Source organism: Hemiscyllium ocellatum, chromosome 25 (genome assembly GCF_020745735.1).
Source record: "Hemiscyllium ocellatum isolate sHemOce1 chromosome 25, sHemOce1.pat.X.cur, whole genome shotgun sequence".
In the NCBI taxonomy this organism is placed as follows: domain Eukaryota; kingdom Metazoa; phylum Chordata; class Chondrichthyes; order Orectolobiformes; family Hemiscylliidae; genus Hemiscyllium; species Hemiscyllium ocellatum.
The window spans coordinates 26,998,148-27,025,049 of NC_083425.1; the positions used below are offsets into that span (position 1 = coordinate 26,998,148).

General features: G+C 42.1%; 1 protein-coding gene across 10 annotated transcripts in view; it reads right to left on the reverse strand.

Moving 5' to 3' along the window:
• Positions 1–26,902, reverse strand: part of ccdc57 (coiled-coil domain containing 57) — a 176,995-nt gene that overhangs the window by 86,145 nt on the left and 63,948 nt on the right. For 8 of the 10 annotated variants that reach the window (XM_060844955.1, XM_060844956.1, XM_060844959.1 and 5 more), the window contains one exon: positions 4,978–5,178. The exons of the other annotated variants lie outside the window; for them this stretch is intronic. In XM_060844955.1, coding sequence (XP_060700938.1) covers positions 4,978–5,178 — 201 coding nt within the window. The remainder of the gene's footprint in view (positions 1–4,977; positions 5,179–26,902) is intronic. 10 annotated transcript variants of the gene reach the window in all.

Here is a 26,902-nt window from a genome sequence, read left to right on the forward strand (position 1 = left end):
CCAGTTATAGTGCTGTTTAACATCCACTTGGGCTTCATCTAGTAGGCAATTTTACATGGTTGCATCATTAATCTCACATACCAAAAGATCTCTGAGCATCTCATTAAGGGTTAAACCAAAGACACATGCCTCTGCCAGTTGTCTTAACCTTGTCAAAAATCCCAATATGGAATCTTCTAATTTTTGAATTACTAAGTAAAACTGATAGCATGTAAGAATTAGAGGTGGCTTGGGGTCATAATATTCCTTAATTAAATCAGTCAACTCGCGAAAGGTTTTAGTGTCTGGTGCCTCGCTGAAAATTAAACTCCAAGTAACTGGAAAATCTACAGGTCCACAAACTCTCAAGAGAATTACTCGTTACTTTTCATCTGCCGCAATGTCATTTGTCCAGAAAAGATAACACATTCTTTCCACATACTGGGCCCTGTCTTTAACAGCAGGATCAACAGAGTCAAGCTTCCTAAATAATAGCATCATGTGAAAAATGCTCCAACTCAAAGATGATTTATGAGAGTGAATTTCTTCAAACATGCATGCTTTTCTCTACTCCATAGAGGTCAGTAACCCTTCACCAAGTCATCCTTTATTTACAGTGTCCTCGATACTGATCCTGCTCTCTCAGAGCCAGCTATCACAGGGAACAGGATGTCAGCCTGGACTACGTGAATGACCAGCTTAAAAGCCCCAATTTGTGAACTCACATTCTATGAAATCCACCTGGCTGACCTCATTACAATCATTACACAAATAATCTGTGATTATCAATACCACATCTTTGAAGTCTGCACCAGGTACCCTCAGAGTTGCCGTGATGCCTACATCCTTGAGAACAGTCATGTTCCTGCTTTGCTTCAAGGGTCAGATGCCTTACAAGAAGTATTATTGGGAGACAAGGCCAGCCATCTGCAACAATGACTGATGACTGTTACATTCTGCATTAATCAAAGGATTATGCATGTATTAATACTATATATGTAGCCACTTTCCACCAGGGCTGTTGTGAAGAGGACAACATGCCTGGTTAAGATGTGATTCCGCTGGGGCTTTGCAGTAAACCCCTGATAAAGTGTGCTGCATAATTCCAGCATACTGTGCTCTGTAAAACTGAACAGGCAAAGAACAGATGTGATCGACCCTAGAGCGCTAGGAGAGTGGCAGCAGTAACACCAAAGAGAAAAATAAGGATACTCAGCAGGAGGAACATCACCTACAGAATGACATAGCTGTAGTCTCAGGCACAACAATCCAGACAAGTCTCAGCTGGCACCTGGTTCTAACAGTTGAAAGCTGCGTGCAGTGAACACTCATTAACTGTAAACCTGTTGCTGCTAGACAGGTAAGAAGTGTGTCTGTTCCTAGAAGCAAATGCAACATTGGTTTCTTTGTTTTCACTTTTGCTGAATGAAAGTGAAGATTTTCAGCCATATGAACACTTTTCAATATTCAACAGTCTCACATTGAATAATGAGAAAGTTACGTAGGACATCGGGATAAGAGTAGTACTTCTATGAGACAGGATTCTAAGTTAGAATGAGGTTAAAGATGAGTAACCAATGTGTTATAGCCCCAACAAAGGCCCTTGGGGAATTCTCTAATTAATCTCTTTGTGCAGATGGTTAAGTGTGAGGGTGCCCAGCTAGACCTCATCATCTGGGCCCATTATAAAGCAGACCCAGGGATGGGTCTGCAAAACTGTTGCTCCTGGGCTGGCACTAGCATATATAGGCCACCAGCACTGCCTCTATTTTGGTGCTCAACAATAAACAATGGTCTTTTCCAGGCAGGTATCCTGAGTTATTATACCATGTATCTTTTCCTAAATAGCAATATATTTATGAATGCATACTTATAATTGCAATGAAGTGTCAGCCATGCTACTAATGTGCCCCATGAAACATTTCTTTTGTCTTCCATCACACCAAGCAGTGAAGGGCAATTTCTAGCCGACAATGCTTGATCAACAGCATGGCTGGGATTTAAAAATGGCACCTGTGCTAGGAGTCCTGGGAGGTCCCTACAGTGGTGAATACTTCTAACCTCTGGTGCGAGGGAAGATTGGACAAGTTGGGGGCACCATTTAAATGGTGCAAAAGTAATGAGGTAAGCGCTCGGAGAACATAGCCCACAGAGAGAAGCCCTCAATGAAAACGCTAAGATTGACACTTCAAATTGATGTCAGCCCATAGTTTGTAAACTACTTCTGCTAACCAGCAACTCCTGCTGGAAATGCTTAAGAATGGACTTCAAACAAAAATGGCTAAGAATAGTTCTCAAAGTAAAATATCAACCCAACAATAAGATCAATGTTCTTGTATAAATAATGGTTAATACTGAACAAGGCATGACAGGGCACATAATATTTATAGAGCTTCCATAAGCATTTCCAGCAGGAGTTGCTGGTTAGCATTTAATGGCATTCTTTAGGGAAGAATATTAGAAAGTCTTAAAATGGAAAAAAAAAGTGATTTTCACAACTGACAATATAGATTCATTCCAATCTTTGACAGAAGCTCCTGGAATGAGGGCAAAGAATCAAGTAAATGGCCTGGCTATTCTGGATGTGGCAATTTTCACAGACTGTATCAGAATGCCACTCTGTCCCTATTTTTCCCATTGGGACTGACTTTCATATTCCTAGTTGTGAATTCTTATCCTGGCTCCTTCAGAAACAGTACCCATTCAGTGCAGGATTGTCAGGGGAAGTCAAAATATACATCCTTTTGCAGCAGTGTGTAATGATTGCAGATTTAAATCTCCACTATCACAGCCGGTCACTTTGACAAGGAAACTGGTGACAAAGAAACGGAAACCATTCAAATGGCAAGAAAGTATTTAAATCCATGAGTTGGAGGAGGCTGAGCAAAGGGTGGAAGGAGAAAAAGGTTTAAAAAGAAATCCGTTCTGAGAGACAAGAACAGGTTAAAAAGATGAATCTACCAGAATGATCATGTTCGAGGATCTTTGGAAGAAGGTAGAAATGGGCTACTCGTGGTTGGTGGACTGATTTGGGAGGCTGTGGGAGAGGTCAAGGACCTGTGGAGTTCAAAGGAGGGTAAAAGAATTAGAATCCCACATCTGAAACCATATATAGAAGTAGGTACTCCAACTAACATCTTTGACAGCAGATTTAATTTAAGAAGTTACAGGGAGATCCGAGAGAATAGGGTGTGGCATGTTTAGAGGGAGAAAGTTAGAATCCAGGAGAGGTGCAGTTATATTGAGACTGCTGGCAGTTCCGAATGAAAAGATGGAGAAAAGGTTAGAAACCTAAAGCAAAAGTTTAGATAGAAGGAGAACTTTGAAGATAGGAGAAAAGGGATGATGTGGACAATAAGCTTGAAGGCTCTTGGTTACTGATCAGCATGCAAAGGCAAAGGCAATAAGAAATTACTTATTGTGCAAATAATATAATAGCACCCAAGATGCATTGTGTATATAAATAAATAGGCATAATTCAACAATTTTAACAAACTGTTGAAGGAAAGAGATCAAACAATTCTGTATCTGTCAAAAAATGCAATGTTGCACAGATGCAATGAAGATATGAGAAATGTTTGTTGAAAGAACACTAAAGTACATATTACATAAAAGAATCCAACTAAAACTCTCCTGCAAACAAAAAATGCCCATTCTTTACCAATCATTCCTATCAGGCATTTTCAGTACAATGAACATTGAACAGAACTATGTCTGGGCAACAGTTCTATTTAAACTGATGTTCCTTTTTTTAGAATACCCATTAAATGTATTTTTACTGTATTAGGAAATGTAATTGGCATTACAATCCTTGCTAGGTCACACGAAAGGACACAGCTGTGGTTAAGAGAGCAAAGACTAGTTCTATATTTCAAATATTTCATCTGATAAATATTAGCTGAAAATTATCTTGCTTTTTACAGAGTTTAATTTAAGCATATCCAACATAACGCTTTAAATTGGTATTTTGTTGATCTTGATCCTGGTACTCCAGGATCTGCCTGGTTCATTTCTGCTTGCTGCCTGCACTTTGTAGCACCAAATTTGGAACTTTAATTTTTTGGCGAATCTTTAAAGTGATATACGTACATGGCTTCAACTCCCATTTATGAAAAATGTTGAATGATCACAGGATTATAAAGGCACTGGAGCTGAGAAAAATGAATTGAAATGAACAGGGGTTGAGAGATTGAGGAATGGAAAACTAGGGGAGAACACATACAATCAGTAGAATGGGATTGCTGCAGATAGAAATGCAGTTGAAAAGATGTGTAATTCTAAGAGGGGAAATGAAGCAGGAATTGGGTAGTCTGTGACATATTGTGCAAAGCAACTTGTAGATTATAGCTTTTCCTCTCTCTATTTCTCTTATCCTCTAACCATGCATTTGCCAAAATATGCAACCTGATCTTAACTATCATTGTGCAACAAAGATCATAGTTACATATTAACTTCAACATATGTGGTGTGCTTTTCACTTAAAACACTCAGTCAATATTGCTCGATGGAAAAAACCCATTATCTTGCTTGTCATAAAATTAGACCTGTAGGTGGTGCTGTGATAAACTTTTAATTAAGATTAAGAATGTTACATCTTCAAGTTTAGTGCCTCGCATTGAAGAAATTATAATAGTTGGAGCTTAAACATTTTCATTCCTTCTAATAGAACCAAACATAAAATTTCAGGCTGTGGGGAGACAGAAATTCCTGGTTGACTTTCTCTGAAGAGATCATTTCCCGGTCTCTGATCTCCCAGCATTCCACCTTTCCCACTCCACCTCATCCATTCTTCTTTCTTGCATGCTTTCTTCCAGTTGTTCCCTATCACCATCTTCATTCTCTTGCTCTTAACTCCTTCCATCCTAAACCTTCCCCAACCCATATTCCACAACTGGATCCAATTATTCTCACAACAGCCTATACTTTCAAACATGAATATTGTATTTAGTGAAATAACATAAGAGATTGACTACTTCAAGGAATGGAACAGACACTTACTTCTCAATAGCATCATCTTTCTCCTTTGTAGCATCTGCATGGCTCCATTCCATTCGTCGTTTCTCCATTTCAACAGTCTCCAAACTCATTTGCAGTTCACGTATATTGTTTTCCAGCTCTCTAATCTGTTCTGAATGTAATTCCCTTACAGTAGCAAGTTTTGTATCTCTCTCACGAGCAAAACGATCCAATTCACAATGTCTAAAGAAATATTAGAGCTTTTAATTTAAAAAAAAGGCAGTTACTAAAATAAAAATGTTTCTTTATTTTGAGGGGAATGCGATGGTTTGATGCTATTATTGCTAGACTGTTAAACCAGAGATCAGGTGATGTTTTGGGGACCTGGCTTCAAAAACTACCATGCCAGAGAACGGAAATTGAACTTAATAAAAATCTGTAATAAGAGTCTCATGGCCACCATGAAACCACGGTTGATAATCAGAAAAACCCATTTAGTTCTCTAATGTCCTTTAGGCAAGGGATGGGTAATAAATGCTGGCCTAGCCAGCAATGTCCGCACCCTATAAATTAATTTTTAAAAATTTTGAACAATATGCTCATTAGTGTTGAAAATTCTCTTGTTCATGAACATAGCATGTTCCTATAGGAAAAAAAACCACAGTTAAAAGTTTTCCCAGCCTGTTACAATTCATAGCTCAACATTCACGAGAAAAAAACCCTTGCAAATTTCTTCCCTAAAGAATGCCGTTAAATGGGCATCAATTAATACAAGATGTGAAGTTAATTTTGGGTTGTAGATTCATAGAAAATGGAACATTTCTGAATTTCTCAAACCTGTTTCAATAGAGAATATGAACACATCAATCCTATGTTCGATTGAAGTAATGGCTTCTTCTTTGCAGTTTACACCAATGCCACATAATATTAAAATATGTCAAATGGTTAGAAGTGCAATCCTTTAAAGGCATGCAGTTCATATAAAATACTTTTCAAAAAATTCAATAGCAGAATGATTCAAAAGTTTAAATTGTGAAATGAAAATCAAACACATGAACTATTAGAACCATAAAATTGGGGTTTGATTTCAGAACTGACATAGTGGATCAAAAAACAAGCGGTTTCAGGCTCCGAAACTTGAACATGAATTATTCATGTTCAATGTACCTGAGGACTGCATCAGATTTAACTTAATCAAATCCATTTGAGCAGTCTAGAGTGATTCATTAGACTAGACCCCCTTGTTTGTGATATTGGAACAAATGACCAAGGGACAGTGAAGACAGCTTCTTCAGAAAAATTTCAAAAGGAAGGAATACAATGTTCTCCAAACTTGTCTTAACTGAGAAAAGGTTATTAGGACTCAGTGTTGACTCTTAAAATAGTACTCATAGATTTGGACATCATGTAATGACATTCTCAGCAACATTTGCATTTAATGTATATAAAGTACCGATATATAAAGGAAATGCATTTTGGTAAAACAAACAAGGACTTACACAACTAAAAGTAGGGATTTGGTAGCACTGTAGAACAGAGACACCTAGGGGTTCAGGTACATAAATCTTTGAAGTTTGCATCACATTTGGATAGGTGGTTAAGAAGGTGTTTAGCACACTTTCCTTCATTGCTCAGACCTTTGAGTGTAGGAGTTGGGATGTTATGTGGACGTTGTACAAGACCTTGGTGAGACCTCTTCTGGAGGACTGTGTACAGTTCTGGTTGTCCTTTTATAGGGAGGATATTATTAAACTGGAGAGGGTTCAGAAGAGATTTACCAGGATGTTGCCGGGAATAGACAGTTTGAGTTATAGGAAGAGACTGGGACTTTATTCACTTGAGCTTAGCAGGTTGAGAGATGACGTTATTGAGGTTTATAAAATCATGAGGGGTACAGACAAGGTGAATGGTAAGTGTCTTTTCCTTTGGGTGGGGGATTTCAAGAGAGAGAAAAAGAGAGAGAGAGGGAGAGATTAAAAAAAGAAAGAGAAAAAGAGAGAGGAGAAAAAGAGATTTTTGAAAAAAAGACTTGGGGCAATTTTTGTTTTCCTCTGTAGTTTAGAGTACAGCATGGAAACAGACCCTTTGGTCCAACCTGTCCATGCCGACCAGATATCCCAACCCAATCTAGTCCCACCTGCCAGCACCTGGCCCATATCCCTCCAAAAGCCTTCCAACTCATATACCCCACCAAATACATGCACCACCCTCTGCGTGAAAAAGTTGCCCCTTCGGTCTCTTTTATATCTTTCCCCTCTCACCCTAAAGCTATGCCCTCTAGTTCTGGACTTCCCGACCCCAGGGAAAAGACTTGGTCTATTTATCCTATCCATGCCCCTCATAATTTTGTAAACCTCGATAAGGTCACCCCTCAGGCTCTGACGCTCCATGGAAAACAGCCTCAGCCTGTTCAGTCTCTCCCTATGGCTCAAATCCTCCAACCCTGGCAACATCCTTGTAAATCTTTTCTGAACCCTTTCAAGTTTCACAACATCTTTCCGATAGGAAGGAGACCAAAACTGCACGCAATATTCCAACAGTGGCCTAACCAATGTCCTGTACAGCTGCAACATGACCGCCCAACTCCTGTACTCCAGACTCTGACCTATAAAGGAAAGCATACCAAACGCCTTCTTCACTATCCTATCTACCTGTGACTCCACTTACATGGAGCTATTAACCTGCACTCCAAGGTCTCTTTGTTCAGCAACACTCCCTAGGACCTTACCATTAAGTGTATAAGTCATTCTAAGATTGGCTTTCCCAAAATGCACCACTTAGCATTTATCTGAATTAAACTCCATTTGCCACTTCTCAGCCCATTGGTCCATCTGGTCCAGATCCTGTTGTAATCTGAGGTAACCCTCTTCGCTGTCCACTACACCTCCAATTTGGGTGTCATCTGCAAACTTACTCACTGTACCTCTTGTGCTCACATCCAAATCGTTTAAATAAATGACAAAAAGTAGAGGACCCAGCACCGATCCTTGTAGCACTCCACTGGTCACAGGCCTCCAGTCTGAAAAACAACTCTCCACTACCATCCTCAGTCTTCTACCTTTGAGCCAGTCCTGTGTCAAAATGGCTAGTTCTCCCTGTGTTCCATGAGATCTAACCTTGCTAATCAGTCTCCCATGGGGAACCTTGTCGAACGCCTTACTGAAGTCCATATAGATCACATCTACTGCTCTGCCCTCATCAATCTTCTTTGTTATTTCTTCAAAAAACTCAATCAAGTGTGCGAGACATGATTTCCCATGCACAAAGCCATAGTGACTATCCCGAATCAGTCCTTGCCTTTCCAAATACATGTGCATCCTGTCCCTCAGGATTCCCTCCAACAACTTGCCCATTACTGAGGTCAGGCTCACCAGTCTATAGTTCCCTGGCTTGTCCTTACCGCCCTTCTTAAATAGTGGCACCACATTTGCCAACCTCCAGTCTTCCGGCACCTCACCTGTGACTATCAATGATACAAATATCTGAGCAAGAGACCCAGCAATTACTTCTCTAGCTTCCCACAGAGTTCTCTGGTACATCTGATCAGGTCCTGGGGATTTATCCACCTTTAACAGTTTCAAGACATCCAGCACTTCCTCCTCTGTAATCTGGACATTGGAATAAAATTTCAGAGGACGTCGTAGATTCAGATATAGTTATAACATTTAAAAGACATTTGGACGAGTACATGAATAAGAAATGTTTGGAGGGATATGGGCCAAGTGCAGGCAGGTGGGACTGGTTTACAGTTGGGATGGGCTTGTTGGACCAAAGGGTCCGTTTCTGTGCTGAATGACTCTTTGGTTAATCTTCAGTACGGATGATATAAAGTCAAACGCCAAATAAAAGAAAAAGTATTTTAACTTCAATTCAGATACATGCATTTAATTATTTTGCTTATTACAATCAACATAGACACAAATTATCAAATTTTGTTTCAAACATTGTAGCCATCACGACTTGACTATTTCATGCTGTCCTGGCCAGCTTTCAAACTACAGCTCACCCAAAATTAGTTTTGCTGCTGTAATCCTAATTCACACAAGTTCTGTTCAACTATCACTTCTACGTTCACTGATCTACAGTAGCTTATGATTCAGGAACTCTTCTAATTTAAAAATGTCACCCTTGTTTTCAAATCCTCTCATATCTCAGCCGTACCATCTCGGAAATATCCTCCAATCCTACAAACCCCAATGAGATCTTAGACTCCTTCTAATTTTGGTCTCTTGCACATTCACAATTTTCAATAATGGCACGTTGACTGGTTTGATATATAAAATCAAGTTAATGTTGCATTCTACATGGCAATGGCTACCTGCCAACCAATCAGCACTCCTCTCATACAGTATAAATTTTGTTTTACCCCTTTATTCTTATTCTTGTGAATTGTTCTGAAGCGTGCAAGTTGAGAAGTTTTCAGATCGCAATCTTGATTTAAGCCCACTGAAGTTGGCTGCTGACTATTAAATGGATGACACATTCATGGGTTTAGAAACATCAACACATTCAAAACATATTGACTACAGACAGCAAAGACTTCGACATTTCCCCATTGCTACCTGTAAAAACTCCTTGAATGATGATCATTTATAAGAGTACAGCCACTTTGTGAGGTTTTGGTATGGATAAAGCATGTATTGAACTGTCACCTATCACCACCTCCCTGAAGTTAAATTGCCTGACAATACCCACCATCAGGGAGGGGATTTATATTGATTGAACTACATACCTGAAAAACAACAACATGCATGTATGTAAATAGTTTTTAAAAACTCACTTTTATAGTCTCTCTAAGGTTTTTGCCTCTTTTCTGGAGAATTTTCCAGAGACATTTTGTCCAAAATTATTCAAATTTAGAAGGGGAACATGTCACTATACGATAAAAGTTGTAGGTCTTGAGGATCTCAATTTTCAGGAGGGGTTGTTCAGGGCCACTTAGTGAGCGTCAGAAGAACTTACTCCAGGGCTCTTTGACTTGTGTTGGGAATTGCTGGGTTGAACCAGGAGCAAGAGTAAAGAAGGGTGTTTTGGGTTGGTTCCAGAGATCCACAAAGACACTTTAACATGGTTAATCATCTGCAATGGGGTGGGTGCATCAGGAAAAACTAATTGTGGAGCAAGAATTTTAACCATATTAAACCAATTACTTGAATACATCATGAGATTGATACCTGCTTCAGATGTGGGTAAAGCAATAATTTGTCCTTATTCAGAATGGTGGGTAGCGCTGCATACTTCAAACAGAAGCGGACCGACATTATGCCTTATTTTTGAGCCTGGGTTATCCAAGCAGTGCTTTAAGAAGGGCATTGTATGACACAATTCCTGGCAATGTATCCATTTAAAGGAGTGACCAGTAGTACTGAATTCAGAAGACAGCCTGATAATCATAAGTATATGGGTTTACACACTCCGTACAATTCCAATACTATGTTTTACTTCTCTAAAAGGCTGAATGAATGGTTCCACAGAGGAGCCTCGAAACTATTGCAGTGACAAATGATCAAACATTTGAGAAGAATTGGTGTGGCACTTATCTGGGATAAACAATACAATCCACAGCATATGACCCTACATAATAGATGTAAAATAAACACCTGTTGTAGAAATTTTAAATACCAACATTTCTGAAAGGGATAACAATATCTTGAAACTACAATAGCACAGACAATATAAATCTCACCGACAGAGAATTGGAACTACTCAAACTATTTATGAAAAAATGTTATCATGAAGTTAGAAGGGCTGATTGAGTTCAGTGGGGGAGCACTTTGAGGCCAGTGACTATAATCCTATTAGCTTTAAAACAGTGATGGAAAAGAATAGACCAGATCTAAAAGTTGAAGTTCGAAATTGGAGGAAAGCTAACTTTGACAGTATGAGGCAAGATATTTCAAAAGATGATTGGGGGCAGATGTTCACAAGTTAAAATGGGATGCCTTCAGAAATGTGATAACGTGAGTGCAGAGACAATATATTCCTGTTAGGGTAAGTGGAAAGGCTGGTAGGTGTAGGGAATGCTCGATGACAAGAGAAATTGAGGTTTTGGTTAAGAAAAAGAAGGAAGCATATGACAAGACTAGACAGGAGAGATTTAGTGAATCCTTAGAAGAGTACAGAGGAACCTCGATTATCAGCATATCAATTATCTGAATTTCGGATTATCCGAAGGAGATCTTGAGGTCTCGATAGAGACGTTACGTCAATGAACTGTTTCAACCCTGATCGTGTCTTTTGTTTACAGGTACAATGATTAAAAACTAACTTGGCTCACTGAAATGCTGCTGAGAATAGTTCTGAAAAGTCCAGGCACCGTCTCCAAATGACTGACCTCCTGCCCCCTCTCTTCCCCCACTCTTCCCCTGGAGTGTACTGTAAAACCCCTCCCCTTCCCCAGATAATCTCTCCAACATTGTCCTGTACAGGGCAGAGGTGGTGGAAACTGTCAAAAAGTTGCAGTAGAAAGTTGTGTGCCTTATTTGGAGACTTATCCCACAAAGGCAGCAGCAGTCTTACTGTTGGTACACAGTCTGGCTGCCAGGGGCTTTGGGGGGGGGGGGGGGGGGGGGGGGGGGGGGGGCGGGAAGAGAGAGAAGAGGGGTGTTCGGCCAGGAGGCAGGTCGGCTGGGACATGCACGGGTGACGGACAGAGGATGGGGGTGGATGGGCGTCGAGTGGGCAGGGATGGGGGCGGTTGGAGGGGTCAGGTAGCTTTGGGGGTGGGCAGGCAGGGTTGGGGGGCAGGCAGGAGCGGACAGGATTGGGGGCACGGGTCGGGGCGCAGGGTGGGAGCAGATGGGGTTGGGGTGGTGGACAGGGATTCAAGGTGGCAGCAGATTGGGGGGGGGGGGGGGGGGGGGGGGGGTGTTTGGGGGACATGTTGGGATGCCAGGTGCTGCTGTCTAGTCTCCCGAACAGGGAGCAGACTTCACAGAAAACTCCGAGTCCCAGAGGAAATCAACTAAACAAATAATCAATTATCCAAATGAAATAGTGCATGCCCATCTCATTTGAGTAATTGCAGTTCCTCTGTATAAAAGGCAGTAGGAGTAAACTTAGGGAAGTCAGGAGGGCAAAATGGGGACATGAGATAGCTTTGGCAAATAGGGTTAAGGAGAATCCAAAGGGTTTTTATAAATACATTAAGGACAAAAGAGTAACTAGGGAGAGAATAGGGCCCCTCAAAGATCAGCAAGGCGGCCTTTGTGTGGAGCCGCAGGAGATGGGGGAAGATACTAAGTGAGTATTTTGCATCAGTATTTACTGTGGAGAAGGAAATGGGAGGTATAGAATGTGGGGAAATAGATGGTGACATCTTGAAAAATGTCATATTACAGAGGAGGAAGTGCTGAATGTCTGGATAAATCTGGTTAAATCCCCAGGACCTGATCAGGTGTACCCTAAACTCTGTTTGAAGCTAGGGAAGTGATTGCTGCGCCCCTTGCTGAGATATTTCTATCATCGATAGGTGAGGTGTCGGAAGACTGGAGGGTGGCTAACATGGTGCCACTATTTAAGAAAGGTGGTAAGGACAAGCCAGGGAACTATAGACCAGTGAGCCTGACATCCGTGGTGGGCAAGTTGTTGGAAGGAATCTGGAAAGAAAGGCAACGACTGATTAGGGATAAGCAGAATGACTTTGTGCATGAAAGGTCATGACTCACGAATTTGATTCAGTTTTTTTGAAGAAGTAACAAAGACGATTGATGAGGGCAGACCAGTAGACATGATCTGTATGGACTTCAGTAAGGCGTTCAACAAGATTCCCCATGGCAGACTGGTTAGCAAGATTAGACCTCATGGAATACAGGGAGAACTAGCCATTTGGATACAGAACTGGCTCAAAAGGTAGAAGACAGAGGGTGGTGGTGGAGAGTTGCTTTTCAGACTGGAGGCCTCTGACCAGTGGTGTACCACAAGGATCAGTGCTGGGTCCATTGCTTTTCATAGTTTATATAAATGATTTGGATGTGAACATAGGAGGTATAGTTAGTAAGTTTGCAGAGGACACCAAAATTGGAGATGTAGTGGACAGTGAAGGAGGTTACCTCAGATTACACCAGGATGTTGATCAGATGGGCCAATGGGTTGAGAAATGGCAGATGGAATTTAATTTAGATAAATGTGAGATGCTGCAATTTGGAAAAGCAAATCAGAGCAGGACTTATACACTTAATGCCAAGGTTCTGGGGACTGTTCCTGAACAAAGAGACCTTGGAGTGCAGGTTCATAGTTCCTTGAAAGAAGACTCGCAGGTAAATAAGTTAGTGAAGGAGGCAATTAGTATGCTTTCCTCTATTAGTCATAGTATTGAGTAAAAGGAGTTGGGAGGTCACATTGCAGTTGTACAGAATATTGGTAAGGCCATTTTTGGAATATTGCGTGCAGTTCTGGTCTCTTTCCCACTGGAAGGATGCTGTGAAACTTCAATGGATTCAGAAAAGATTTACAAGGATGTTGCAGGGTTGGACGATTTGAGCTTTAGGGAGAGATTGAATAGACTAGGGCTGTTTTCCCTGGAGTGTTGGAGGCTGAGGGGTGACCTTATGGAGGTTTATAAAATCATGAGGGGCATGGATAAGATAAACAGACAAGGTCTTTTCCTGGGGATGGGGGGGTGGAGGCCAGATCTAGAGGGCATAGGTTCAGCCTCCGACACTCCAGGGAAAAACAGCCCCAGTCTATTCAGCCTCTCTCTGTAGCTAAAATCCTCAAACACTGGCAACATCCTTGCAAATCTTTTCTGCACCCTTTCAAGTCCCACAACATCCTTCCGATAGGAAAGAGACCAGAATTGCACACAATACTCCAATAGTGGGGTTTGTTTTACAATAATAAATAATAATTTCATGGTTGCCATCACTGAAATTAGCATTTAACTCCAAAAAGTTATTCACTGAATTTAAATTTTATTAGCTGTAACATGTCCCAGAGAATTTGCCTGGATTTCTGGATTACTACTCCATTGACATTATCACTATGCCACCTCAATATGTGAGATGGAAAGCAGTTAATTAAGAAACACTGCACAAAGTTGATGATCTAATCATCTGTCTAAATTATCAATTAGAGATTTGGTTGTTGTATTTCCAACATTATAACGATTATTATGCATAGAAAATATTTAAATAGTAAAATGTATTAGGATGACCTTAGGTTGTCAACAGTGCAGTAAAAATATCAAATATGCACTTTTACTTCACTGAAAAATATCTATTAAAATTACTGTTTTATGTACTTTAGATATCTGACATTCAAGGTAGGTCACCTGGTAGCTGGATGTACAATAGTAATTTCTGGTGTGGGAGTCTGTAGATGTATGTTGAAACTTGAAGGAGTCCCCTATAGAAAAGTTTAAGAACTAATATACAAGATGCTATTTGCATACATTAAACTGCCTACAATCTGACATTCATAACACCCTCTTGGACTTTGGAGACTAATACTCCAATTATCATCAGCATAAATGCTACTGGCATTACGTCCAAGCATAAGTCCCTAATATATTCTTTCCAGTAAAACAAAGCAATATTTTAATCTTGAACAGTTTCTTATTCAGGTTTGTTGTCAGACTTCAGATTAAGTCACATGACTTCCCTCATTTTTACCATAAATTTCACAGTCCAAAAACCTAACCGTCTTATAAATCCCATATATAACTTGGAACAGGAAGTGCTGATAGAATTCAGCATGGATTCTCAAGGAGGGAATAATTGTATAATGTGGTCCTGTGTTTATTTAATGCAGTCAAGATCACTAATTATTGACTGTGCATAGAGAGCATGCATTCCTGAATACATTCTCATATGTGTGCTACTTTTACTTTGCTTAGTTAGGCTCGATAGGTTTCTATATACAGAGGAACCTCGATTATCCGAACAACACGGGCAGGGAGTATTTTGTTCAGATAATTGAATGCTGGATAACACAGTTTAGCCAAGCATCGGGATCTTGTCCAGATAATCCAAAAATTGGATATTTGAATGCCGGATAATTGAGGTTCCTCTGTATACACTTGTAGCATTAATTAAACTGAACCAATGTGCCAGACGTCAATAAAACTTTAGGGGACATGCATGAAATTCAAGTCACAGTGTGTGAAGGAAAACTAAATAAGCTTACAAGAATGGCTATGATAATATGCTTTTTCTCTTCTGTTTATACATCATCTTAGACAATAAAATCATAAGTTTATAGGAACAGAATTAGGCCATTCAGCCCATTGTTCTAATAAAAGTACATTTCCAGACTCTGAGACCTAGGATTCTGCTCCCCTCTCAATTAAATCCTCGACTTCCTGACTTAGACTGCAAACAGTAAGGATAAGTGGCAATACCAACTCCACAATAATCCCCAACACCGGTACCCTGCAAGGCTGCATACTCAGCCCTTTATTATACTCCTTACAGACTCATGACTGTATGGCAAATTCAGCTCTAACTCGATTACAAATTTGCTGATGACACCACTGTAGTAGGTTGGATCTCTAACAATGATGGCACAGAGTACAGGAAAGAGATAGAGAGCATAGTAGTGTGGTATAAAGACAACAATCTCTCCCCTAATGTCAGCAAAATGAAGCAGCTGGTCATCAACTTCAGGAAGCAGAGTGGAAATCATGCCCCTGTCTGCATCAATGGTGCTGAGGTGGAGGTGGTTGAGAAATGTAAGCTCCTGGGAGTAGACATCACCAATCTACCCTGGTCCATCCATGATGATGCTACGGTCCAGAAAACATACTAACAACTCTACTTCCTCAGAAGGCTAAGGAAATTTGGCATGCCTACATTTTTATAGATGCGCCATTGAAAACATCCTATCTGTATGCATCACAACTTGGTATGGCAACTGGTCTGCCCTAGATTGCAAGAAATTACAGAGTTGTGAATGCAGCCCAGTCCTTCACAAAAACCAACCTACCTTCTATCGACTCAGTCTACACTTATCACTGCCTAGGGAAAGCAATCAACATAATCAAAAATCCCTGCCATCCTGGTTATACTCTTTTCCACCAGGAAGAAGTTACAAAGGTTTGAAAACATATCCCAACAGATTCAAGAATAACTTCCTCTCTGCTATGACCAGACCTATGAATGGACCTCGCATATATGAGAGTGATCATTCTCTGTGCCTTCTCTGTAACTGTAACACTATATTCAGCATTCTGTTCAATTACCTTACGTAAGTGCATCAGGGTATGATGAGCATGCAATACTTTTCACTGTTTCTCAGTATGTGGCAATAATAAATCAAGTCAAACTATTTGATCTAGCTGATATATTTCTCAACTCCATTCTCCTGTCTTCTTCCTATAAACCTGGATCTCCTTGCTAATCAAGAACCCATCTATTTTTGTTTTAAAAACATTCAAATGACTTGGCCACCACAGCCTTCTGCCATAATGAGTTCCACAGATTCACCACCCTCTGGTTTTAGACCTGTGGCATTTTAAAATTACAGTTTCGCAGCAGACACATTAATGAAAACAGCAGGCATTACTGGCCAGGATTTTGTGTTCCCACAGTCCTGAATAGGTCAGGAACACTTATGGTAAACTCTCCAACTCACTGCAGAGCATCTTGATATGCACTGCTGGCATATCCATATCCAGGAGCACTGAAGCATGACATTTTGGCAGTATGTCTGTGAGAAAATGGAAGATACCTGTCTTCAAAAACCAATCAGCTTAAAGTTACCACAATGATTAAGATAGTTTATGCACGTGTTAGGGAAGCAGGAGCTGTTATGAGGCTTTCAGGACTAAAAGAGAAGAGAAATCATATGTTTAAGCCATTAAAGTCTTACCACTCCAGCCCATCACTGCAAAACAACTGTAGTATGAGGAGAAATTCATAAATACTGGGTAAAAATAAAATAGTGCAGACTTTGAAAATTTGAAACCAATATATTTGATAGAATTTTCAACAAGGTTTTTCAGGTCCATGTTTGACATCAATGACGCGAATGACATCTTTAAAAATTAACTTCAAAGAAAGCTAATTCCTGAATGACGTTTAACTTAGTTTCTAGGTGTTGATTTACTATGCAAGACTAAATCAGAGTGAAAAAATTATAGGTTTAAGATTAGGTAAAATTCTTTTAGAAATGTCCCAAGGAACTCTACTTACAAATTAATGGCATGGATTGTTTTTGCTAAATAAACCTTGATCTGTGTTTGATACAGCATCCCATTAATAACAACTAAAACCCATAACAACCTAATCTGGTGTTGGCAAATTTAGTTGAGGGCTAGGTGTTAGTCAGGGCACTATGAGAAGAAATTATTGTAAAGTTGACCTCGTGAACCCACAGATTAACATCCCATCCAAACACCCGGCACCTCCCACACACATTAGCTAGTTGTCATTAGCTGTCCCTTGATCTATTCAGTTGCAAGTTTGCCATGAGCCTTCATGTAGGAGAAAGTGAGGACTGCAGATGCTGGAGATCAGAGCTGAAAAACGTGTTGCTGGAAAAGTGCAGCAGGTCAGGTAGCATCCAAGGAGCAGGAGAATCGAAGTTTCGGGCATAAGTCCTGAAGAAGGGCTTATGCCCGAAATGTCGATTCTCCTGCTCCTTAGATGCTGCCTGACCTGCTGCACTTTTCCAGCAACACATTTTTCAGCTATGAGCCTTCATGTGACTGAATAGCTGATTCCCAAACTGCAGATCTTTGAGTATATGGAACAGGATATACCACAAGATGTGGGATTTAGAGCACAGAAATAAGTTTACTACTTATTTTTGCTGCAATGCTCTGTCTCACTATTAAGGAAACTTGACTCAAAGCAGAACAGAACTTGGACAAATTATTGTCATTTTTAAAGTTTCGTTGCAAGTTCCTTCCAGTCACTAATGTCAATGTTGTTGCACTTCAAGGAGAGTTTGAGCATTTTCTTTGTCCTCCCCTGGAACCCTGGCCATCTGAGAGCACAAAGAACAGGACATGGCAGAGAAGATGCTTTTCAGCTATGCTGATGCAGTGCCTGATCCATCATAATTGGTTTCGCAGTTATGATGGCCTTTGTTTTGTAGAAGGCCAAGGTGGTACAGTTGATCCAGTGTTGCATCACTTTATTATTGGTGGCCTTTTGAAAGGTAACTATGGAAAGTGCTTAACATATTTCCTTCAACATATTTGAAAGATAGAGTATTTGACTGACCAGACCTGAATTTTTTAAAAAATTCATTCATGGGATATGAATGTCACTCGTTGGGTCAGCGTTAGAGAACAGTATAGGCCCTTCAGCCCCCAGTGTTGTGCTGGCCTTTTATCCTACTCAAAGATCAGACTAACTGACACACCCTTCACTGTACTATCTTCCATGTGCCCATCCAAGAGTCGCTTAAAAGTCCCGAATGAATCTGACTCTACTACAACTGCCTGCAGTGCATTCCACACACCAACCAATCTCTGTGTAAAGAACCTACCTTTGATATAACATTCCTCCAATTACCTTAGAATTATGACCCCTTATGATAGCCATTTCTGTCCTGAGAAAAAGTCTCTGGCTGTTCACTTTATCTATGCCTCTCAACATCTTGTACACCTCTATCAAGTTACCTCTCATCCTTCTTCACTCCAATGAGAAAAGCCTTCGCTCTCTCAATCTTTCTTCATTAGACATGCCCTCCAGTCCAGACAACATCCTGGTAAGTCTGCTCTGCACCCTCTCTAAAGTTTCCACATCCTTCCTATAATGAGGCGACCAGAACTGCACACAATATTATAAGTGTGGTCTAACCAGGGCTCTATGGAGCTGCAACATAACCTCGTGGCTCTTAAATTCAATCCCTGTGCTAATGAAAGCCACCTTATCAACTTGGGTGGCAACTTTGAAGGATCTGTAGACATGGATCCCTCTGTTCCTGCACACTGCCAAGAATCCTGCCTTTAACCCTGTATTCTGCAATCACATTCACCTTTCCAAAGTGAATCACTTCAGTTTTCCAGGTTGAATTCCATCTACCACCTATCAGCCCAGTTCTGCATCCTGTCAATGCCCTGTTGCAACCTACAACAGCCGTCCATACTATCCACAACTCCACCAACCTGCAGATCATCGGCAAACTTAGTAACTCACCCTTCCACTTCCTCATCCAGTTCCTGCCTAATAGGATTGTAATTCCCCCTCCCCTAGTTAAATACTTTCCCATAACATCTACTCCTAGCATTCTCTGAATACAGTAAAGGTCAGGGAGTCATGATCATTATCACCAAAATGCTCTCCCACAGAGAGATCTGGCATAGTTCGCTGCCAAGTACCAAATCCAATTTGGCCTCCACTGTAGTCAGCCTATCTACATATTGCAAAAGGAATCCTTCCTGGACACATTTGGCAAAGATTGCTCCATCCAACCTATTTGAATTAAGTAGGTTCCAATCAATATTGTGAAAGTTAAAGTCACCCATAACAACAACCCTATTACTTTTGCACCTTTCCAAAATCTGATCCCAATCTGCTCCTCCATGTCTCTGTTATTATTGGGGGGACCATAGAAAACTCCCAATAAAATGACTGCTCCTTTCCTGTTTCTGACTTCCACCCATACTGACTCCGTAGACAAACCCTTCTCAATGATCTCCCTTTCTGCAGTTGTGCCACTATCCCTGATTAACAATGCCACTCCTCCACCGCTTTTACCTCCTCACCCCATTCCTTTTGAATTATCTAAACCCTGGAAATCCAACAACCATTCCAGCCCCTGAATTATCCAAGTCCCCTTAATGGCCAAAACATCATAGTTCCAAGTCCTGATCCATGCTCGGAGTTCATTATCCTTATTCCTGATACATTAAAATAGTCACTTCAACCCATCACACTGACTATACTTTTGCCCTATCAAGTGCCTATTCCTTCTCACAGACTCTCTGCACGCTGTATCTGACTGTTCACTCCCTACTCCATCTGATATGTAGATCAGGTTCCCAACCTCCTGCCAATGTAGATTAAACCCACCCAAAGAGCTCTAGCAAACCTCCCGCCCAGGATATTGGTGCCCCTCTAGTTCGGGAGCAACCCGTCCTTCTTGTACAGATACCAACTTCCCCAGAAGGTATCCCAATGATCCACATACCTGAAGCCTTCCCTCCTATACCAGCCCTGCAGCCATGTGTTCATCTGCTCTCGCTCTATTCCTCGTCTCACTAGCCCGCGGCAGTGGTAGCAATCCTGAGATTACTACTCTGTTCATTCTGCGTTCTAGTTTCCAAACTAATTCGCTAAATTCTATTTTTAGATCCTCCTCCCTTTCCCTACCTATGTCATTTGTACCGATGTGTACCACAACTTTTGGCTGCCCTCCCTTCCCCTTAAGAATCCTGTAGACTCACTTCAAGAATTCCCTGGCCCTGGTACCCAGGAGCCAACAAACCCATCCGCGAATCTTGCTTGGCACTACAGAATCTCCTGTCTGTTCCTCTCATGATTGAATCTCCTATCACTATCACTCTCCTATTCTCCCCCCTTCCCTTCTGAGCCACAGAGCCAGTTTCAATGCGAGAAACCTGGCCACTGTGGTTTTTCCCTGGTAAGTCAAATTTATTGCCGATCTCTAGTTGCCCTTCAGAAGGTGGTGGTGAGCTGCCTTATTGAACTGCTGCAGTCCATATTTGGTCGGTAGACCTATAATGCCAATAGAGAGGGAGTTCCAGTATTTTGACCCAAGAAAACAGTACACACAGCTACCACTGAACATCAGTGATGGATAAAGTGGATATTTATTAATGTGGTCTGCTTTGACCTGACTGGTGTTGAGCTTCTTGTAGCTTCACTAATCTAGGTAAGTCGAGAGTAGTCCACTGCACTCCTGACTTGTGCTCGACCAGGTTTTGTGGAATCATGAGGCAAGTTATTCACCGCAGCGTTCCCCGCTTCAAACCTGCTCTTGAAGCCACTGCATTTGTTTGGCTAGTCCGGTACAATATAAGAGAGTTTTGCCTTTGCAAACATTCAAGATTAGGCCTTGTATGAAAAATTGAAGAGATCGACAGCCCACAATAAAACAGCAGGCACTCTCAAATCATAGGTGATGTATGTCCATGGTGACAATGTTAGTTTTGGCAGAGAGGAGATGCTCTCATGCTAGCATTTAAGTTATCGACACACTGCAGTGTTCCAGCAAAGCCCAACATAAGCTGGAGGAAAGCACCAAATGTTTCATTTCGAAACTTTCAAGCCTTGAGGACTCAACATTGAGTTCAACAACTTCAGACCATGTAGTGTGTCATCCATTTTGATTTCTCCTCCCACAAAGTAACTTGTTTGCTTGTGTTTGCTCCCAGCAGAGCTGATCTATTTTCTGCCATTAACAATCACCAGTAGCATCCCCTCTTCATCTACATTTCTTCTCCATTACCACTCGTAGTTCCTTTGCCTTTTGTTTCAGGGCTCACTCCCAACTGCTCCACTTACTCCTCCATTCAACCTTCCTACAACATAAGCAGCATCAATTTCCCAGCTTCCTCTCTCCACAGTTTTGAAGAAATGTCTTATTGGATTTGAAGCATTATCTCTGTTTCTATCTCCACAGATGTTGCCAGATCTGCTCAGTGTCTCTAGCATTTCTGTTTTATTTCACGATACTGTGTGCCTTACAGGGCCTAGTTTTAAACATTTTATCTGAAAGTGGGACCTCCAACAGTACTACTGTACTCCCTCAATATTGCTTTGAATTATCAGTATTGTCTCCCTGAGGCTTGAATCCTTAATTTCTGACTCAGATATATGGATTTATCTTCTTCCATCTGACATTTCTGTAAAGTTGACAGGTATTCACATGCCATTTCTACTAAGTAATGTTTAATGTAGTTAGTCTCCTTCCCTTACCAAATCCCCTGCTCCCTTATGGTTCCATAGGTGCTGGTCATCACAAGTATCTCACTTGACATCCATACATGAGCACTCTGAACACAGGTTTCCAGTTAGCAATCAATAATTGAAACATTAGTTTGAAGGGCGTGAAGCTCAGTGCTTCATTCCTGTTGCTGTTTCAAAAGAGATAGGTTAAGAAATCAAAACCCAGAGAACCTAGATCCTATATAGGTATGATCTGTGTGGATGAGCTACTTACCAGGTCAGAGAGTCAGAGATGTACAGCATGGAAACAGACCCTTTGGTCCAACCCGTCCACGCTGACCAGATATCTCAACCCAATCTAGTCCCACCTGCCAGCACCGGCCCATATCCCTCCAAACCCTTCCTATTCACATACCCATCCAAATGCCTCTTAAATGTTGCAATTGTACCAGCAAAAAGAAAAAAAAAATCAATCTCAGGGAGACCACTTCGTCATTTCAAATACCTTGTGCACTGTGCAGAGATTCAGGAGAAGAGCAAACAACTAAGCTGTTTATCTAACTGCTACATACAATAAAATGCACTCTTGGGAAATCAGTCTTTGTGAATTTTAGCTTTACAATCATAAAATTATTAAATATTGTTAGTAAAACTACTTACTGTCTTTAACAGTAATACTGTTAATATATTGTTCTGTCTTAAAATGTGTTAAATGTTAAGTACTAAAACAACAAGGCAGGACTGAAATTCACATAAATCTGGGAGAGACCAAACCAATTACTGCTTGCATAATGCCGTATTAAAGTGGATCAATGAGAATCTGACCTACTTTAACACACAAAAGCAATGTTCGCACTACAGTCAGAATAATCTGAATCCAGTGTAAAAGTAGTCAACTTGTTTTTCTTTCATTTCTCTGTATTAATATTTTTCATTGAAACCTTTTGGAAATCAAGGTTCTATAATAATTTAAGTTACAATCCTATTGATGATTCAGTACCAAGATTATTCTACGTACAACTGCTACGCAGCTTCCAACTCCCCACCCCGCACTGAGACGTGCAGCAACAGAATAAACACCAGCAAATTTGACAAGGACTGGGAACTGGTTCTTTGCACATAATACTTGATCTTTGAGACAGAAAGTTAGTGTTCCATTATAAGTTGATGCAGTGGCATCCTCTCATCTCTCACGTCAGAAGGTCTTGAATTAAAGCTTTGCTCCAGAATTTCATCATATCATGCGAGTTGACACTTCAGTGCATTACTGAAATAATAAATCATTGAGAAGTTTGTTACTTTACGAACAACCTGTTTAATTTATGTAGGGCCTTTAATATAAAATGTCCCGAGGTGATTTTGTTTTAGGATAGTTATGAACTAAAATTTGATATGCCACATGATCAAAATTTGGTGGAACAGGTAGGATTGAGGGAACGTCTTAAAAGTGTGATAAAGGAGCAAAATATTCTCATCATTTAGGAATCTACATTTTTAAAGTAGAAGTAAACACACGTTAGTTTTCATTGAAAACTAAACGCGATCAGAAAGTCATTTGGAACACTGAAGTAAATACATCATTTCCAAGAAAGTGTGTGATTTCAATGCCCAGCAGAATAGCTGTGGTGTTAATTTATGAAATGTTTACAAAATGGAACTCGTATGCGATACACAGAGAAACAGACTGTCAGCAATTTGTTTTCCACTTCAGAAGAATAATTTCACCTTACTAAAAAGGGTTTTAGCTCGAGAACTCTTTGTTGAGAGAATTTGGGAAGAAGTTTTCAAGTTGTCAAAACTGAAAAGAAATTTGGGCCTATTGAGTTGGGAGGAAGCCTTGAGGCCATCAAAAATGGAAAGAGAGAGTCAGTTAGGTTAGAAAGTACAGTGTTAAAAATAAAAGTGATACTTCACTGGGATTGAGAATCTAGAAAGAATATTACTGTAAAAAAAAAGACTGAATTGTTCTTTTTGCTGTTGGTGATAAAATCTTTATAAACTGTAATTTATATAGCTTTACTTGTCTTTTTTTTTCCCTCTTTTGTTTAATAAGCTTTGATCAGATCTATTTTGGTAATGTGGTAAGGGCAGAAATCTGACTTGACGGTTTCTCAAATGGTGTTCCAGGAAAGATGAGCTTGTTCAAGGATGGTGGAGAAAGATAAAAATTTATAAAGGACAAAAAGATCAAAAATGGTTCCTGTTTGAAAAAGAAATCAGACTACAGTTTTACTTGTCTTTTAAGTGAGTGCAAAATATCCCATGCACGACTGCTAAAGGAACAGTGGAGTTCTGTCCTGGCTAACACTGATCCCTTAAATACAACTGCCAAAGCAGATTAACTAATCATTTATCTATGTTTGCTGCACTTGTTGAGCACAAAGTGATTACCACGTTTGTTGGCCATAAAACTGAAATGCTTAAAAGGATATTTTGATGAAGTTAAAAATTCTATATAGGCAGTTTCCTTGTTCCACATTTTTTAGGATGAGATGCAGAAATTCAATGCTACATTCATTGTGTTGCTTAAATATTTTCATCCCCACCCACACCCTGGGCTCTCCTTCTCTTCTCTTCGCACTGTGGGGATTTGTCCCATGTCCCCCCTCCCACCACTGAAGCCAGGTTCAAAATTGCGTGTCCTTCCCTACACTTGTGTGGTAATGTTTGCACATAGGTCACACGTAAAGTCCACATTTAGAACTGTGCCTTCTCTAATCTTTCATTTTCTACAGGCAAGCATCATTCACCAGCGAAGAAAGGAATTTATTGAATTGAATTAGCCTTATTGTCATATATACTCAAATGAGTACAGTGGAACGTTTACAAGTCACCACTTATGACCCTCTCTTAGGTAAAAGGTACCTAAATATGGATTCTTCAGTACAAGTTCTTAGGGGGAAAAAAACATAGAAAAACAAAGAAATAATAAGTCCAACATTACAAATCATATGAATAAATTATAAAATAGAGAAATAAAAACTTCTGATCAACAGTCTTGCAAACCTGACCACACTGGTCCCCAGCCCGTGCTGGGTCTTGACTCCAGACCATGCTGGGGTGTAAGTCAAGGCTGGGAGACCACTCTGGAATCACCTCAAGGCCAGAAGTTCACACTGAGGATATGCTGGGCCAAAAGACTGCCATAGGCTACCACAAAACCTATGACAGCAGCGGCAGGCACACAGCCCAGACCCCAGACCCCTGGCAGCGGCAGGCAGGCAAAGAGCCCAGACCCCTGGCAGCGGCAGGCAGGCAAAGAGCCCTGACACTTGGCAGCGGCAGGCAGGCACAGAGCCCGCACCTCTGGCGCCAGCAGCAGGAGGCACAGAGCCCACACCCCTGACAGCAGCGGCAGGCACAGAGCCCGCACCCCTGGTGATAGCAGGCACAGAGCCCGCACCTCTGGCGGCAGCAGCAGGAGGCACAGAGCCCACACTCCTGACAGCAGCTGCAGGCACAGAGCCCGGAGCCCTGGCAGCAGCGGCAGGCACCGAGCCCGCACCCCTGGCGACAGCAGCTGCAGGCACAGAGCCCGGAGCCCTGGCAGCAGCGGCAGGCACCGAGCCCGCACCCCTGGCGACAGCAGCGGCAGGCACCGAGCCCACACCCCTGGCGACAGCAGCGGCAGGCACCGAGCCCGCACCCCTGGCGACAGCAGCGGCAGGCACCGAGCCCGCACCCCTGGCGACAGCAGCGGCAGGCACCGAGCCCGCACCCCTGGCGACAGCAGCGGCAGGCACCGAGCCCGCACCCCTGGCGACAGCAGCGGCAGGCACCGAGCCCGCACCCCTGGCGACAGCAGCGGCAGGCACCGAGCCCGCACCCCTGGCGACAGCAGCGGCAGGCACCGAGCCCGCACCCCTGGCGACAGCAGCGGCAGGCACCGAGCCCGCACCCCTGGCGACAGCAGCGGCAGTCAGAGCCCGCAACCTTGGTGACAGCAGGCACAGAGCCCGCAACCCTGGCAGCAGCAGCAGGCACAGAGCCCGCAACCCTGGCAGCAGCAGGCACAGAGCCCGCAACCCTGGCAGCAGCAGCAAGTACAGAGCCCAGACCCCTGGCAGCAGCGGCAAGTACAGAGCCCAGACCCCTGGCAGCAGCGGCAAGTACAGAGCCCAGACCCCTGGCAGCAGCGGCAAGTACAGAGCCCAGACCCCTGGCAGCAGCGGCAAGTACAGAGCCCAGACCCCTGGCAGCAGCGGCAAGTACAGAGCCCGCACCTCTGGTGATAGCAGTGGCAGGAACAGAGCCTGCAACCCTGGCAGTGACGGCAGTCACAGAGCCTGCAACCCTGGTGACAGCAGGCACACAGCCCGGACCCCTAGCAGCAGCGACAGGCACGGAGCCCGCACCCCTGGTGACAGCAGCGGCAGGCACGGAGCCCGCACCCCTGGTGACAGCAGCGGCAGGCATGGAGCCCGCACCCCTGGTGACAGCAGCGGCAGGCATGGAAGCACGCACCCCTGGTGACAGCAGCGGCAGGCATGGAAGCCCGCACCCCTGGCTGCAGTTGCAGGCACAGAAGCCTGCACCCCTGGTAGCTGGCACAGAGCCCAGTCCTCTGGTGGCAGCAGGCAGAGCCCAGACCCCTGACAGCAGCAGCGGGCACAGAGCCCGCACCCCTGACAGCAGCAGTAGACAGAGAATTCGCACCCCTGACAGCAGGTACAGAGCCCAGACCACTGACAGCAGCAACAGGCACAGAGCCCGTACCCCTGGCAGCAGCAACAGGCACAGAGCCTGGACCCCTGGCTATTAGAGCATGGTGGCGATAGTGGGCATTGATGCCATTGTTGATGTTCCAGAGATGGGATTCCTTGGCACTGGACCACCTTCCAGTCACCTTACAGAAACCCTGAAGATATGCTTCAGACCCCAGTTTGAAAAGATGAATTCTTATATGTGCAATTTCTTTTTATCCTTATTGTAATTCAAAGTGGCACTGACTGTGGCAACAAACCACTTTTCACTGTATTTTCAAGGATCTATGTGACAATTAATCATTCAATCAATGCCAATATTAAATTTGATGCTTTGTACTTATAGCTTTCAAAACAATTTATTGGATTTGTTTCCTAAGTAGGCTGCGATTAGTCATGAATGAATCTTTAGTTCAAATATAGCTGGAAACTTAAATAGTATATAAAAAACAAAGGAGAAAC